At 39.7% G+C, this 15,501-nt stretch overlaps 1 protein-coding gene across 2 annotated transcripts in view; it reads right to left on the bottom strand.

Annotated features, from left to right (window-relative positions):
* Positions 1-2,423: 2,423 nt before the first annotated feature.
* ENPP1 (ectonucleotide pyrophosphatase/phosphodiesterase 1) overlaps positions 2,424-15,501 on the bottom strand; it is a 71,810-nt gene continuing 58,732 nt past the window's right edge. For both annotated transcript variants that reach the window (XM_065056991.1, XM_013369329.3), the window contains exons 18-25: positions 12,917-13,092; positions 12,348-12,399; positions 9,447-9,601; positions 8,149-8,284; positions 7,085-7,165; positions 5,975-6,107; positions 5,184-5,340; positions 2,424-4,306 (exon numbers count right to left, since the gene is read on the bottom strand). In XM_065056991.1, the coding sequence (XP_064913063.1) occupies positions 4,139-4,306; positions 5,184-5,340; positions 5,975-6,107; positions 7,085-7,165; positions 8,149-8,284; positions 9,447-9,601; positions 12,348-12,399; positions 12,917-13,092 (1,058 nt within the window). In that variant the 3' untranslated portion in view covers positions 2,424-4,138. The remainder of the gene's footprint in view (positions 4,307-5,183; positions 5,341-5,974; positions 6,108-7,084; positions 7,166-8,148; positions 8,285-9,446; positions 9,602-12,347; positions 12,400-12,916; positions 13,093-15,501) is intronic.

Here is a 15,501-nt window from a genome sequence, read left to right as displayed (position 1 = left end):
AGATGTACTGCTCATGGTACACAAGCCACCTCAGTGTAGTGCTCCAACACCTCACAGACGTTGCCGCAGGGTGTACTAGGGTAAGCAGGAGTCACTACTGCTGCTGCCACTTGTGATGGTTGTACCCGAACAAAAATATTTGGAAACTTCTGTTCAGTAAGTTGCTGGGCTCACACTAACTCGGTCCCTGAACTCCTCAGAAGGGCAAAAACATTTTACCACAGTAGTAAGAGAGCTAAGTACGACCATGAGTCCTGGGATGGTTTCCAAACCTTGTTAGTAGTGCTACTGTGGGTACAGAGTGTCATAGCAGCTTCCCTGAGGCTCTGACATAGGACAAGTCCCTCACAGTGCTGTCACCCCTGAGCATCCACTCTTGAGTGGTACAATGGGCACCTGATCCTGGCACAGGTGCCTCCTCAGCAACAGGCTTGAGCTTCGTGGGACATCTTGGAAGAGGGAGGTCAGAAATGAGCTCTTGCCTCCCAGCTGAGTGCCCTGACCACAGAGCCACAGATTTAGGCTTTCTTTTATATTTCTTTTTGTCTTCTGGTCCTCATGAATGTCAGTTTCCTGGAAAAGTGGGTGCCCCCTCCCCCATGCAGTCGAGGGGTAGCTCCTTCCAGCTTGCTAAGCCTGGTTTATAACCTTGCATTTAAAGGGATAATTTTGTATTTTGGATCTGCTCAGACTAAGACAAGGCAGAAGCCCAGGCCACCCACTTGCCAGATGAGACAGGGCAGGTCCTGGTAGTGGACATCTGTGGTGCATGAGGCTGGACACGCTGGTTTAGTGCAGGCTGGATATGTCAACAACAGATTTGCCAGAGCAGGCCCGACTCAAATATAGGCACCTAGATATTGTTTCATTGGCTTTTTAAAATGTGGTATGTCCTGAGATAATTAAGAGCAGGAAACCTGTAACACATCAGTCAAGCAAATTACCTCACGGTTACTCCATGTACATTTTCAGCAGCAAAACCACCCTGAGATGTCCTCTGTTCCACTGCTTATTCCTACTCCACAAAGAGCCATCAGCTTCTCAGGTATGTTAACATTTGCCTGACCAAAACAATTTCACAACCCATTTCATTCCTTAAGTAACCAGCCCACACCATTGCTTAACTCATCCCACAGACAGATGGCCCATGCCTCAACCAGATGTCCCCTGCTGCACCTTCAGGCCCTTTTTCCTTTCTTCCTGAACGTAACAGTGACAAGGACTTGATTAGCTCTGTCCACCTGTGAACAATCTTTGACATCTGTAAAGGCTCCTACCTCCCCCTTCCTCAGTCATCCTTTCCTTACCCTAAACAAACACTATTGCCTAGGAGATGGAGACTTGTCAGCACTTTTCCCGTATCAGTGGGCACCAGCTGCAGCCTACAGCATCTCTTGGTGCCTTCCCTGAGAATGCCTGGTGACACAAGACACTGCCAGGCACATCCAGACCAATGACCTTCAGTCTGCCCCTTCATTTTTACCTGCAGGAAGGCCAGACTAAACAGAAGCTGATGTTAAGAAGCAGCTCCAGTGAGTCACGCTGACAGTCATGTTGCAACAGTATCGCTATGGCACCTTCCAGCTTCACCTACTAAGAACACTCAGTGGAGCTCTGACACCATTCATCAGCTGAAACAGAGAATATTTTACATCCAAATAGACAAAGCTGTAGGTTTTTTTCAGAATTATGAGTTTGATGGTGGCTGTAGCATGTTCCTTGGGGCACATCGGGCTTCAAAAACATAGCCCAGTATCTGCCCTCCTGTGGTTTTGCCAGCCATCGGACACCATGACTAGCACAAGCATTTATTCACAATGCTCTGATGCCACTGTTATACATGTATCTAAAAAGCAAAGATGAAGAAATAAAAGAAGCAGAAATATTTCCACCAAGATTAAACGAGAAGAGCTTTCTTTCCTGTCGAGTTGTCAATTTCTGGCAAAGCCATATCCCAAACCCCTTTCAACCACTACCCTCTCTTGATGGCCACAATAGCCTTCACAGCCACTCTCCCTTTCAAAACCCTCCCTAGGTCAAACCAGGAGTCATCTGCTCCCTGAAACCTACCCTGTTCCATCTTTACCCAGGAGCTGGGGTAGCCCTGCCTCTTAACTGAAACTGCCATTGCTTCACTTTCTGAAAATGTTAACATCTCTGTCATTTGTGTTCAGGAGAGAGTACCAGCTCTTGACCATCTTTCTTCCCACCTTCCTCTTCCAATAATGAATGTAACCTCAACATTCCAGTCGGAGAAGTTGTCTGCAACTCAAAGAGCAGGGATTGAAGCAGTTCCCACTCCACCCCTTCCCCTCACCCGCCCCGCCCCCTCCCAAAAAAAAAAAGGGAAGTACTGCTCTGTATCTGCACCCATGTTTAACCAGCCTGTAGTATTTGGTAAAGAAAGGGTCAGAACAGCATACTACTTCTGATGGTTTTATTGGTCACAAGCAATGTTACAAAGCAGTTACACTGAATAATGCTGTCACAGTTGTATCATAATGTGAGGTTGCTACAACACAATTAAATTTCACACAGTGAAACTACTTAAGGAAAAAAAAAAAAAATCATGCAATCATGCTTGCAACAGAAGATCAAGAAAATACATTTGGTTAAAAGAAAATATGGTCCCAGGATTTTAGCCCACTCAAACTGAAGTTAATGGGAAAGCTTCCACTGACCTCAGCAGGCTTTGAATCCAGCTTTCAACATTCCCTGACCAAGCTGTAAGGTAAAATGCTTTTGCTCAGTCACAGGCTCTTCATTCTTCTAACATTCTTGTGCGTGATGTATTTTCTTTTTAAATGAGAAGAACATAAATGTGTAACTGACTATGCCAAACTTCATATGTAACAGAGCCAATTCTGGCTCATCAGCTTCAGAGAGAGTGGGTGAATTACAAAGGTGATAGCATGTGTAATGGAAAAGGAGGGAGTTCCTACACTCCTGAGTGCCTGTAGCAGCTGTTTGTGTAGCCTGAAAGTTTCCAAGAAAGCTCATTACTTGCTTCTTCAGAATTTGCATCTGGCAGTGTCTGCATCCAGGATGGGTAACTCAGGTGAGCTGGAATTCAGATGATGTAGCACTAAGAGCTACTAATGCAGCAAGGATCTGGTCATTTGCTGCCAAGAGACAACTGAAGGGCCTGTGGGCATTTACTGTAGTGATGTGATGTGCCATTAGGGAAGATCATCTTATCTTTCTAACTAAGGTAACAATCTTAGTCTAAAATCACCTTTTCTTGACAGAAGTGGGATTACATAACCACACCTGACAAAATCATGCACCAAATTTCAAAAGACATCTTTGCTTTAAGAAAGAACAATCTTTTCATCAAATTTAAGTTTAATTTGAAGACAGATAATTATTCCTTGGAGCTCAGTGATGTTCCTGAATTAATTCCTTCTGATCTGCAGGTCACTTGATGCATCCTATTCCTGCTCATTCTGAGGATACATGTACAACATGCATCAAATTATGCCTCAAATCTTCCTTCAGTGTTGGAGACACCAGAGGGCAGCAACATCTCGAGGCATCTTTTCTGTGTTGGGGAAGTTTCAGTTACATTTCTTGCTAACCTCAGTATACCTTCTTGCACTGTAATGCTGCATTATTTTATGAGACCCAAATCTCAGAATGTAATTCATGTTTCAAGGAAAACTGGAGCGAGAGGTGCTGATATTTTTATTTCAATAGGCAACAAGAATGTACTTATTTCCCAAAATTGTATTTGCTAATTATCTGTATTTTTAAAGTAGAATATTGATCATAACCCATGCTTTTTAAACTTCTTCCTCTCCAGTGCATATAAAAGATAACATCTTTGTTCGTGTCTCAGAATATGATGATCAAATGCTGCTAACATTAAATAATGGACATGGCTCTACCACATTCAAGTGGGAATGACAGGAGCTGCCATCCTGTATTACATACATAGTCCATCAGGAGTCCCTGAGATACAAATATGGCACCCCCTCTCCTCCCTACTGGCATTTTGGTCAAGAGTACTTAATAACTGTTTCCAGCTTATTAAAAAAAAAAAAAAAAAAAAAAAAAAAAAAAAACACTTTTCATTAATTAAAAACAGTCTATTTACAAATGGGTTGTGAAATGGACAACAGCATTCCATAGGAAAAAATCAGACTGTTTCAAAAGTTGGTAAATATGTTTTTAACTGTAAAATCTCAGATACTGGCTGTTTTCTGTCTTGATAGAAGCTGAGTCCAGTAAGTAATTCTATATCTCTGATCCGAGCTGTATGAAACTTCATTCTCTCTTCAACCCACATGGACTCAGACTTGCCATCCTATTGGGGCAAATGAGAAAAAAAAAAAGAGGTTTATAAAACATCTTTTTCTTTCTGACATCAATTAGCAAAGGACATTTTGTTTTTTCACAAAGACAGAAAGCAGTAACAGTTGGCAAACATCTTCAAAAAAAGACAAAGAAAAAAAGAGTGCTGGATTACAAATAGCTATAAGGTGGCCTGAGTTTAGTACTTGCTGTTACTTCCTCAAGTATACAGAACTTGTAGCTGCATCAGTGGAAGTTGTTGATAACGGGAAATGGCAGGTGAGGTCCAGCATCTATCCCTCACCTCTATGGTAAAACTGCTTCTGAGACCTGTGCCTGACTTGGGCAGTGACTTGTCTAATTCCTCATTGCAGGACAGGTCTGCACACTTTCCACACTTTGTTCTGGTTTCTATGGAGTGTAGATATGTGCATTTCCTTCATGATGTCAGGGTACCCAAACTAGAAGCAACCAATGCTCTTCAGGAACACCTGGGTCTTCTCCTTTTGGGTATGCATTTGGCCTGGCCTTAACTTTTTTTTTGTGGATGACTCATCATCTAGAAGTTCTTCATCCTTCTCAGCTGTTGAGTGGATATTTGCACTACAGAAGTCTATGTTTATATATCACACTGATGGTCTCAATGTACTGTGACTTAATGTACCCTGCGAGCTATAAGTTTTGCTCTTTGAACAGATAACTTCCATTTTCACATTTGAGCATACAGACTTTAACATAATTCTGTTCACAACAACACTGTCTTCCATCCCAGGATGATCATGATAGACTGTACTGTTTTTACAGTCTTTAACTGGTTAATCACTGATAGACAAGCAAATCGAGCTCAAGCCTGACTTCAGATGTTTGTGGGGACTGAACAGACTACTTACTGCACAGCTTTCACTGTTGTCTTCTCTGTGAGGTACAACAAAAGACAAGGCATCTAGAGAGCCTTCACACTCCAGAGGAGTTTCAGAAGTATTTTTACAACTAGTCAGCACAATAAAGAAATGAGTTGGAACTGCAACTTCTGAATTACTGGGATGCCTGAAACACAAAAGATCTTTCTGTAAATTCACCAAATCATACTTGCATAAAGAACAAATGACAGCAATCAGCTATATTCTGGCATATAAATTTTAGCAATCCACCTGTTTAGACCAAAGAAAACTTAGGCCTGGAAGGAAATTCCAGATTACTATTTTGCTAACCAGGTTTGGCTTGTAGGGTGATCTAAGTAACAAGTTTGATGACATACAACAACAAACTGATTTATCATAAATGTGTAAGAATCCAGAGTAGATAGAGAATTCAACCTGAGCCCATAAAACCATCTGCCTGCTGGTTTGAACCAGTTTTGCTAAACAGCCTATTTGTACTCACCATTTGGTAGTGGAACACTGCCAGCCCAAGAAGTGTCAACCATGACACCAGGGATAAGCCCCTGCCCCATCGCCTCCCAGAGACATTGTCATAAGATTTCGGTCTAGCACCAGCCCTTCTTCCACAAGTACCAGCTTCTCTTACACTTCATCTTCAGGTTTTAGGGTGACACATTTTGAGGGTACATCTTCTATTTGTGCTTGTTGCTTATTTCTTAGCTTTACACTTGTGTATCTGCTTAGGGTCATCTGACCAGCCAAGAAAAGAATCATAGGATGAGAATGTGAAAGGTTCTCACCTTTTCACCTTTTCTGGGGTATCATAGAGCCCATCAGAGTCATAATCAAACACAGGTCCGCTGACTACATTGACACCGTTCCTGGCTGCAGCATATTCAGGTAGCAGATATTGATGGAAGTAGTTCCATAACACTGAAACACAGAAACGGAAGAGGGAAACAATCTCCAAGGTAGAATCTGTTAATAATAATCTGCAGTGTTTTCAGTGGAATATTAACAGATGTGATAAGCTAGGAAAATAATTAGTTATACAGGTATTTATAAAGGTTGCACCTAACTGAGCAGCAGCATACACTGCAGTATCTCTTGGCATTGAGGTTTCACAGTCACCCTAACCACAAACCTGGCTGAGGCACAGTGACACTGCTCCCTTGTGCTCTTGGGAAGGTGAGAGAAGACTGTGCCTGCCTGTGTCTTGCCCCACTATCAGGTCAGCCTGGCAAGCTTGTACACACACACACCTATGAGCCAGGAAGTATCTTACCAACATGATATTTTTAGTCACAGCTGAGAGTTGACCACTATTCCATTACAAAATGGGACATCTCTTTTGTCCAGACAAAGTGCCATAATTATCCTTCATTTTATCAGGAATATGTTCAGTCTCCCTCAGCCAACCACCTCACGTTCTTTCTCACCCAGGAAAGCCGAAGTCTTAATCATGTTTGTAGTAGAAAATATATGATCTTCCCATTTCCTTAGTGACTGTGACTTTAGATTCCTGTCTGGAAACTCATCTGTGTTTAGAAAACATTCCTAAACTGGAAATGAATTTAACTCAATTATATATGCTATCTGGGTTCTCCAGAACGTGTTCAGTATAAAACCCTGTTTAGGTAGGTAGGGAAATGAAAACAAAAATGTTGTGAGCATATTGTGCCTCCCATGTAATGAGGAAACACAAGCTCAATGGTGGGCCTTTTCCACAAGAGTGATAATCCTACTTCAAGGAACTTTTCATTGGAGCAAGAAGCCCACAGCTGGGAGAGGTCTTATTTTACAGAGGCAGGCAAACCAGGGATCACTTGCATGGTTTCAAAGCAAGTGAAAAATCAGCAGTCCTTCTTACATTCAGCTGTGCACATAAAATACACATACAAATAAAATACCTTTAAATGCAGGATACATTGGCACAATGTTGCTGGTAAGTAAGGCATCATAGTGAGGCTTCCTTCCATCTGTCATAAAATCTAAAACAAAAAAGCAATTCATTACTTGGGTTTGTTACTTTAAACTTGCGTTTTCACACTTTCAAAGATTGGTGTGATAACGTTAGGTGGAGCTGACGTAACTTCACGTTCCAAAGCTGATGTGAGTCTAAGTACTAACTTCAGTACATGATGGGTCTCATCCAAAATAAATCCTACAAGCAGCAGCAGCAATTGCACTTATCAAACATACAATGAACAAATTTTCACTAGATTAAAAAAAAATATCAGAACATACTTTTGAATTGTGGGGAATGGAATAAAACTCCTTTAATGAGAGTCAGCCCAAGTAGATATAAATAGAATCTAGACATAAAAATAGAAGCTCTACTGGAACTTTGCAAATTGCACTTGATGTGGATGTTTAAATAACCTACTATTCAGCACTTCATCCTGTACAGTGAGCATAAAATCCTTCCAAATCAGGTCAGCAACAGTTATAAACAATTTAACCACTTGTAAACAGCTGTTTTGTAATACATTTGAGAATCAGAGCTACATTTTTCTGACCAATGTTGAATTGCTTTACTGAAGACTACACATGGCACACAACAGTATATTTCAAGTAGAAAATAAACTTTAAAAACTGCGTTATTACTCAATGAAACTTCCCCAAATTTTACTTTGGATAGTTCCAACTAACACCTGTCATACAAAGTGAATTTGCAACTTACTAGCTTGCCAGACTTGAATCAAGGTTTACATGTTCCTTCCAGTTTCTTTTATGAGATGCCACTTCAGAAACCTGACAAGCTCCTAAGCTTCTAGGAAGCACTAAATGACCTTGGACAACCTGACTTCTGACGTACCTAAAATGTTTTTCTTATTCACATGTTGAAGTGAACTGCAACAATTCAGCAACTACTGTTTCATACTCTGATTAGTTATCAAGAACATCTATAAAAGACTACACCTACTACATTACAAATTATTTAAATCAGATATGCTCTAGGCAATGTACTTACTTGGAGGAGAAAGGAATCCGTAAGTTAGGTGAGGATGATTGTTGTAAAACAAACATGTCTGGTTATGATTAAAAGGAATACGAATGTCCTTGTGTAAACAGCTGGAGGTATCTTCTGTAGCAGAAACCCATTTGTCCTATTGAAGGAGAAAAAAGTATTACTGGTAAAATGGATAACCAACTTTCAATCATTCTCTCAGTGCAGGGTACTGCAGAATTCTAAATGTATAGCTGCAACTACCTTTAATGGTGTGAAGGGACTTCAAGATGCAAGAATCATTCTTCTTTCATCAGTGAAAAACAAGCCCTCCCATCCATTTCACATATTTTGAAAAGAAAGTGAACAGAACTGCAGCATTTTAGTTGAGCTGAAAATAACATCTTCCAAAAGAGAACCTGAAGGTGCCCATTAAAGATAGCCTGATCTACTCTAAAGGTACTTGTTCATTTAGGCTAGGAATTAGACGCAGTCAGATGTGTTGTTTGCCATCTCTCTCCACTGAGCCACTTGTTACAGTAACTGATTGCTTCATGCCACTAACCACAAAATATTTAGGATCAAACAAACTTTACCAGAGCTAAATTTAATTATAACAGTAATTATTTAAAAGCTATGATTCCCAGATCATTAAACTAAAAAGCATCCTCTATTGTCCTAATTCCTTTTAAGCATGATGTCGCTTATAAATTTTCTCTGAATGTGAAACATTCATTCACAAAATCAGTGCTCTGCATGAACATGTACATCCTAGCATGTGGTTCAGAACAGCAAAGACAAGATTTACCACCACTAACCTGTTTTGCCTCCCAGTCAGCATGATATTTTGGGAGAAGGATTGGATCAGGGCATGAACGGTTCAAGATAGTCCAGATTATTTTTTGAAAGGATTCTGCCACATTGCAAACACTGCTTCAGAGCACAGAACATATGTGGAGACCAAATTTTAAGGACAGCACTGACAGAGCACTATAGTGGTCCTGCACTGCCCAGCACCAAGCCAGTGCAGACCCATGGGGCTTCTATATCAATGGCAATGGGCTCCTCACTTGTTGGTGGATCTGCTTGCTCTATGAGCAAAACTTCAGCTCACACCAAGAAACAGGAAAGAGCCAAAGCCAATCCTTATTAATATAGGAAAGTGAAGAAAAGCTCATACAAAATTCCTCTTTTTTGTCTCATGTGGTTCTACACATTTCCCTGCGAGATAATACAAGCAGATTTAAGAAGCGTTCAGGAATAAGCGACATTCAGGCTTTTTATCTTTCAAGGTTGCTTCTAACCTTCCTTTGTGTACTTACATTTTTGTTAACAGTGTACGCACTCCACAGAGACATCCTGTAGTCCTTGCTGTATCCACTCACATAGCGGTCATGGTAAAGAAGGCAGTAATTATGTCTCTTCTGCAGAACCCTGGGCCGTCCATAGGGCAAAGTAAGCTGCTCTATCTTCTTAACTGCAGCAGAAAGAGTGCTTGTTACATTTCAGTCAGTACTGGTTGTTAAGCATCTTCCTCTTTTAAACACCTAAGGCTGCCCCAATTTCCAATTGCCAGAGAAGTCACAGTAATGGAACCAAAAAAATTTTCATTCTTATATCAAATGTATAGTTTCTACACTAAGGCAATAAATTAAATTACAAGGCCAGTATAAAGCAATTATTTAAACTTATACTGTACAAATCAAGTACCTATTTAAAACAAAACCGTTTGCCATTTAAAACAGAAGATAGATCTGAGTTGCAACGTTGAAGTCTTTGTTGACATTATGTTTCAATTTAAATGTGTAATGTGGGATCTGCTTCCATGTAACATTTAGATGGGACGGGAGCCAATTGTGGTGATTTGAAATCTGCTGGGGGGACTTAGAAGCAAGCTTCAAGTCATATGTAAAAGTGACATTTAAAGGACTCAGAAATATAGTCTAAATAAACAAATGTGACAGTCACAAACCCTTCCTTCTCCATCTCCCTCGCAGACTACACCTCTTGGAAAGTTTGTGTACAGAGAAAGAAATCTCCAAGTTTTTTATGTATGATACTGCACAGGGGCTTTGGCAGACCCTTGCTGAAGGCATTGCCTTTTTACCAGCCAACTACCATATCCAGCAGAAGAGTGAAGACTTTCCTTTAAAACTTTATCACAAAGAAGCTACATGGGAACAGCAGCAGCTAAGTTATTAGAGTTATTAGGCAGAAGTTGAAAAGTAAAGCAGAATTAGCAACAGAATTAGAGACAAAGCCATTTAAAGAAAACAAACAAACAAACTAACAAAGTAATAAGAAACACATGCTCTTGCAAACATCTGCTGCAGTGAGATGTCAGCAGAAAAGTTTCAGTTTTTAACCCCTAAGATAGACTTCAATCTCATCAAAACATTGAATACGTAAGTTTTTGCCAACTGGAAACAAACAAAACTAACATTTCAAATTTCAAATTCTCTGATGTAAAATCAAAACTGAGGAAAACCAGCACATCATGGAAATATTTTAAATATTTCACTTCGCTAGTGAAAATGCAAATATTTTCAATCATTACATTACTGGAATTATAAAGAAGGGATCAAAGTATATTTTGAATTAAATAGGTCACTACCATCCACAATTATGCAGATCTACAATTTCAAGGTAACTGTATTAAATGGGCAAAGAAATTGAGCAACGTAGGCTGTAGTTTTTTTCCACAGTAACTCCACAACACAAAAAAATGTCAAGATTATGACATTTATTTCTTCACCCGTGTGGGAAAAGGCAAACAATTAACATTTTTTTCATAAAACTAAAAATGCATTTTATATTCTGTTGTTCCTACAGGCTGTCAAGTTATGACAATCAAGGAGAGAATATGCAAACATCGGTAAGTAATAAACTCTAAATAGCCTCAAGGAGCATCTAGGCTGGTTACAAGAATTCTTTTCATCTGTGATAATGCTTTTTACATCTAATTAATGTGTGCTTAATTCATACAATTTATAAGGAAACTACTGCTATTAAGACCAGTGCTAAAGCAGGTTGCTCTGATAATCCAAACCAAAATCCTACTGTTTAAAAGAAATGCAGGATGAAAGCCTTCAATTCCTATCTCTACAAAACAGAACTGAAACAGGTTACGCACCTGGCCTTGCCATATTTCCCCAAAGCCAGGTTCAGCAAGGCACTCGGGTGTTCACCTACACATCAGCAGAGTGTTTCAGTGAAACCACTTACACGCTCAGGGGAAAGCACACCACATTGTACTAACTGAATTTCATTTTGTGGTTCTCACGACTGTTACAATACTGAAATAATTATTTGAAAAGGGTTCTGGGACACATGTTAAAAAGATGCCCCATCGCTAGTGGAAAACATTCAAGAAAGCTCTCTCTGCTCTTTGTGCCAGGACAAAATATGCAAACCAAAATATGCCTTAAATTAGCAGCAAGTACTCGATCCTGCCTGTAACGGGCATTTAAGTCCAGTTCTTAGCGGTGAGCTACAGGGAGATGTCATCAAATACAGAATTTACTTGTATTAGAAGAAGTTTCATGTAAACACAGGAGACAAGGTTTCTATCAACCTGTTTATTCTTCTGACAGCCTAAGCATTGTGATTTGATCTTTTAAGGTATCAGTACCAAGGACTGCATTCAATTTTTACTTAGTTTTCATGATTTACATATTGTCTTAATTGCTTCATGCTCAAAATAGTTTATTTTGTTTCACAAGTCATGAGCACATCTACAGCCTTGCAAACTGCATCTCAAACATGGCTTATGTATGTCCAAAGAATGGAAAGAGAGTATAAGTAAAACAAGCAACAGCTTAAGAGCATGTAACAACTTGACCACATAAAATACCCCTTATGTTTCATTAAAAGTATGCTGCCATCATGATAGCTGTATTTGCAGGGATTTCTTATCAGATACTTTCCCATACTCTGCTTTCTCTTCCCACTCTGGAATGCTCATTACTTCAGCGCTAGAAAATTCAAAAATATCACATAATACATGTGCCATAAAGACACATGTACAAGGATACACATTTATTTGAGAACAAATGATTCAGCAGGACTGTATTTGAAAGCCTCAGAACTATCATCCCAGCGAGTATTTAAAAGAATTTTTACCTGATGTACTTGAGATTTCCTCAGAAGTTTAGACAAATATCTTATATTTAGTAATTCTTACATTTTTGTTATAATTTTATATTACTATTTGAAGTTCTTACCTTCTGTTTCAGTGAGATTTAAACGCTGATGAAAATCCCTTATTGGCAAGCCCTGTAATCACAAAGCAAAACCAGTGAGATTCTATTAAGTGTTCTACAAAATATATTATGAGCCACTACTACACTTAAAGTACCGAACATAACATCTGCCTTACAAATTATCCCTGTACAGAAGTCACTGACATCTACTGGAAACAGGCTATAGAGAATTTATAGAAACAAATTGGTTTTGCCACAAGCAAATCTACAGCCGTGAAAACCACTGACCAAGCACACAACATTCACAGAAGGGAAGCTGCAATATGATTAAGTAAAGCAAGCAAGAAATGAATGCTTTCTGCATCAAAGCTTGCTTCTGTGGTGTTTTCCAGGCTCTTCATAGCTCAATATGACTTTATATAAGCAAACTTCAGAAATGAATATACATATACAGACTAGTATCCACTACCTGCAGGCAAGGTTTGATTTTGAAACCAGTCATAGGGGAATGCAAAACTAGGAGCTAAAGATAAACACTGGAGAATCCAGAGTGTGACTCTGAATACAACACAGGTGTCTGCAGTACTTACTCCTGTCCTGCAGGAGCAGCCAGGGCTCACTGAAAAGGCTCTTTGTCCCACCACAGAGCATTCAGAAGGATAGCTCACTTCTTTGGGATGGTGGGGGGTGTAAACCGGGTTCCTTAAAAGATGGTTTAGGCGTCCATGAGTTCCATTGTTTGGGGCTGGTTTCAAATTAAGTAAATCTATGAAAGAATTTAAGTGATATTAATAGGATGAGAAAGACAGTAATACATTGCTGTTTGTATTGCGATTACAAGTATGGGTGAGTCAATAAAGCTGCACTGCTTGGTGCTAATAACACCCAAAAAGGAAAGCAATGTAGCCCCTTTAAAAGGAAGCACAGATATACTTAGCTAGGGCTCAGGATGGTATTAGTCTGCTTGTAAAGAGAGACAGAACAAGCACAAAAACATGACAGAGGCTTACATTTGAGGGGATGTGAACTTGCAGCATCTAAAATTGCAGTTGAGGACAGAATGGGAATCTCAAACACAGACGCTAGTGACTACGCAACATTGAAGCTCTGGGGAGTGAGTTTGGGGGCTTTTTTTTTTTTAAATCATCTGGAAATCAGATACATAAGCTTTAGCTAATAAGCATCACTAAAGGGTAAAGCCATAAAAGAACCTAGACAGAACACAGGTTTCTGCTTGTCACATAAGTCTAAAATGTTAAGCTTCAAAATTCCAAAAGCAGTCTAACCACAAAAACATCCCTACTTTACAAACACCTAAATATCTGCCATTAAAGTAACTCAAACAACTAAAAGCTGCCTACCATCAATGCTCAGGGACACTTCAGTCACCTTCAAAACACTGAACAGATCAAGCCCCATTTCATGCTTAATCCTGGCTACCATTCATTGGTTTGTCATTCTTCCACTTAGCTCATAATGAGTCTATGAAATAAGATGTTTTCAAAACACAGCAGGTGATGAGACACACTTGTATCCAAAAGCTTGGTGTCCAGATCACTCACCTAGAAGACAATAGTTAGAGCTGAACTTCCTTTCCTACATGGAAGATAAAGCTGTTTTGCTTTGGAAAGAAGAATAAAACAACCTTTCTAAACCTAGCAGTTCCTGCTCCAATAAATATATCACAAAAGCAGTGAAAAAACAAATCAGAACCAGTCCCGGAACTCAGGTCCCCACTTCAACAGCTAAATTGCATGTTATGTTCCTATTATTTTAAGTGGAATATCCAGGAATTCAAAACACCCCAGAAATTCCCAAGCCTGGCAATTTGAATGCCTTGGAAAACATGAGATGAAATTCCCAAATTCAGACAGGAGAGTTAGTTGTACATATTTGGTGCCCATACTTTAAGTGCTGAGATGTTGGACAAATGGGAGACAGTATCTCTTCTCCAGCTGCACTTTGCAAGAAGGTGCAGTCGGACACCTCCATGACAAATGCTGGAGCCCAAAACAAATGAAAGATGCCTTTCTGCAGCCCAGAAGGCACCCAAGCCCTGGGAAAGGAAAAGGTTGAGTAATTCACCTCACTTCATTTTCTATCTGAAAGTTAATGTGTTGGCTTTTGCACAATCCCTTTCTTCTATATCTTCCCATGCAGAACAGAGGAAACCTAGACCTCAATGACTGCACTTAGAATGTCTGATCGGTCACTGAATTTGCTTCACTGAGATACCAGTAAGGACTCTACCCTTCCCATGCAGCATACACAGAACAGATCAGGGGAACAACAGGGTGATTCAAGATCAGCCATGACATAAGACAACAAAGCATACAAGCCTGCAAGAGACATGCTTCCTGACAACGGCCTGTTCTCCATACCAGCAAAGAATTTAAACACATGGTTTAAATGTGGTATACCTGAACATCGCCACTGATCTCAAACATGTGCAGTGCTCCTGTTAAGACTTTTCTGGATCAAACCCTTTGCCTCTCACAGATGCAGATGTTAGAGCAAGTATAGGTCCTGGCAAGGGAGAGAAGCAGGCAGGAAATAATGGAAAACAGGTGAAGAACTCAAGCAGAACAAATAACCAGAAAGAGGTAGAACTAGCAATAGATTTCTGGAGAAACCATTAAATACTGAATGAAGAAGGGATAAAGGAACAAGGAGTCACAGTAACATTGTGTTTGACAGAGAGAAAAAGGGCCACAAGGACTGCTCTAATGGAGTGTACTGTACAGTGTCAGAAAATAAACTGAAGAATATCTGTGTATGGAGCAGGCTGTGATTCTCAGATACAGAAGCAGACCATATGGAACTGAAAATAACTGAATTCTAGAGTCACACCACAGAGGGGTGAGAAACAGGAAACCTGACTATTGCAGAGACAACTCTAGAGTGAGACTCCAAAGCAATGGGAGTACAGACTAACAAAACAGTTACAGTTCGTTAAAAGACCAAAAACTCTTTTTTTGGTATTTCAGACATCTGTTGAGAATGGACAGGGAAACAGTCAAATCTAGTATTAAGAGACAATACATAAATTGAAAAAGTGACACATACAATGATAAAGTTGGGAGGAGGTTTATTATAAGAATCAAGTAAATAAACAAACAAATCTAAATTTTATCTGAATTACAAACATATTTATGTCAAGTAACTAAGATTAAAA

This window comes from Columba livia, chromosome 3 (genome assembly GCF_036013475.1).
Source record: "Columba livia isolate bColLiv1 breed racing homer chromosome 3, bColLiv1.pat.W.v2, whole genome shotgun sequence".
In the NCBI taxonomy this organism is placed as follows: domain Eukaryota; kingdom Metazoa; phylum Chordata; class Aves; order Columbiformes; family Columbidae; genus Columba; species Columba livia.
The sequence above is the reverse complement of the archived record's forward strand: the minus strand, read 5'-3'. Positions and strand labels throughout refer to the sequence as shown.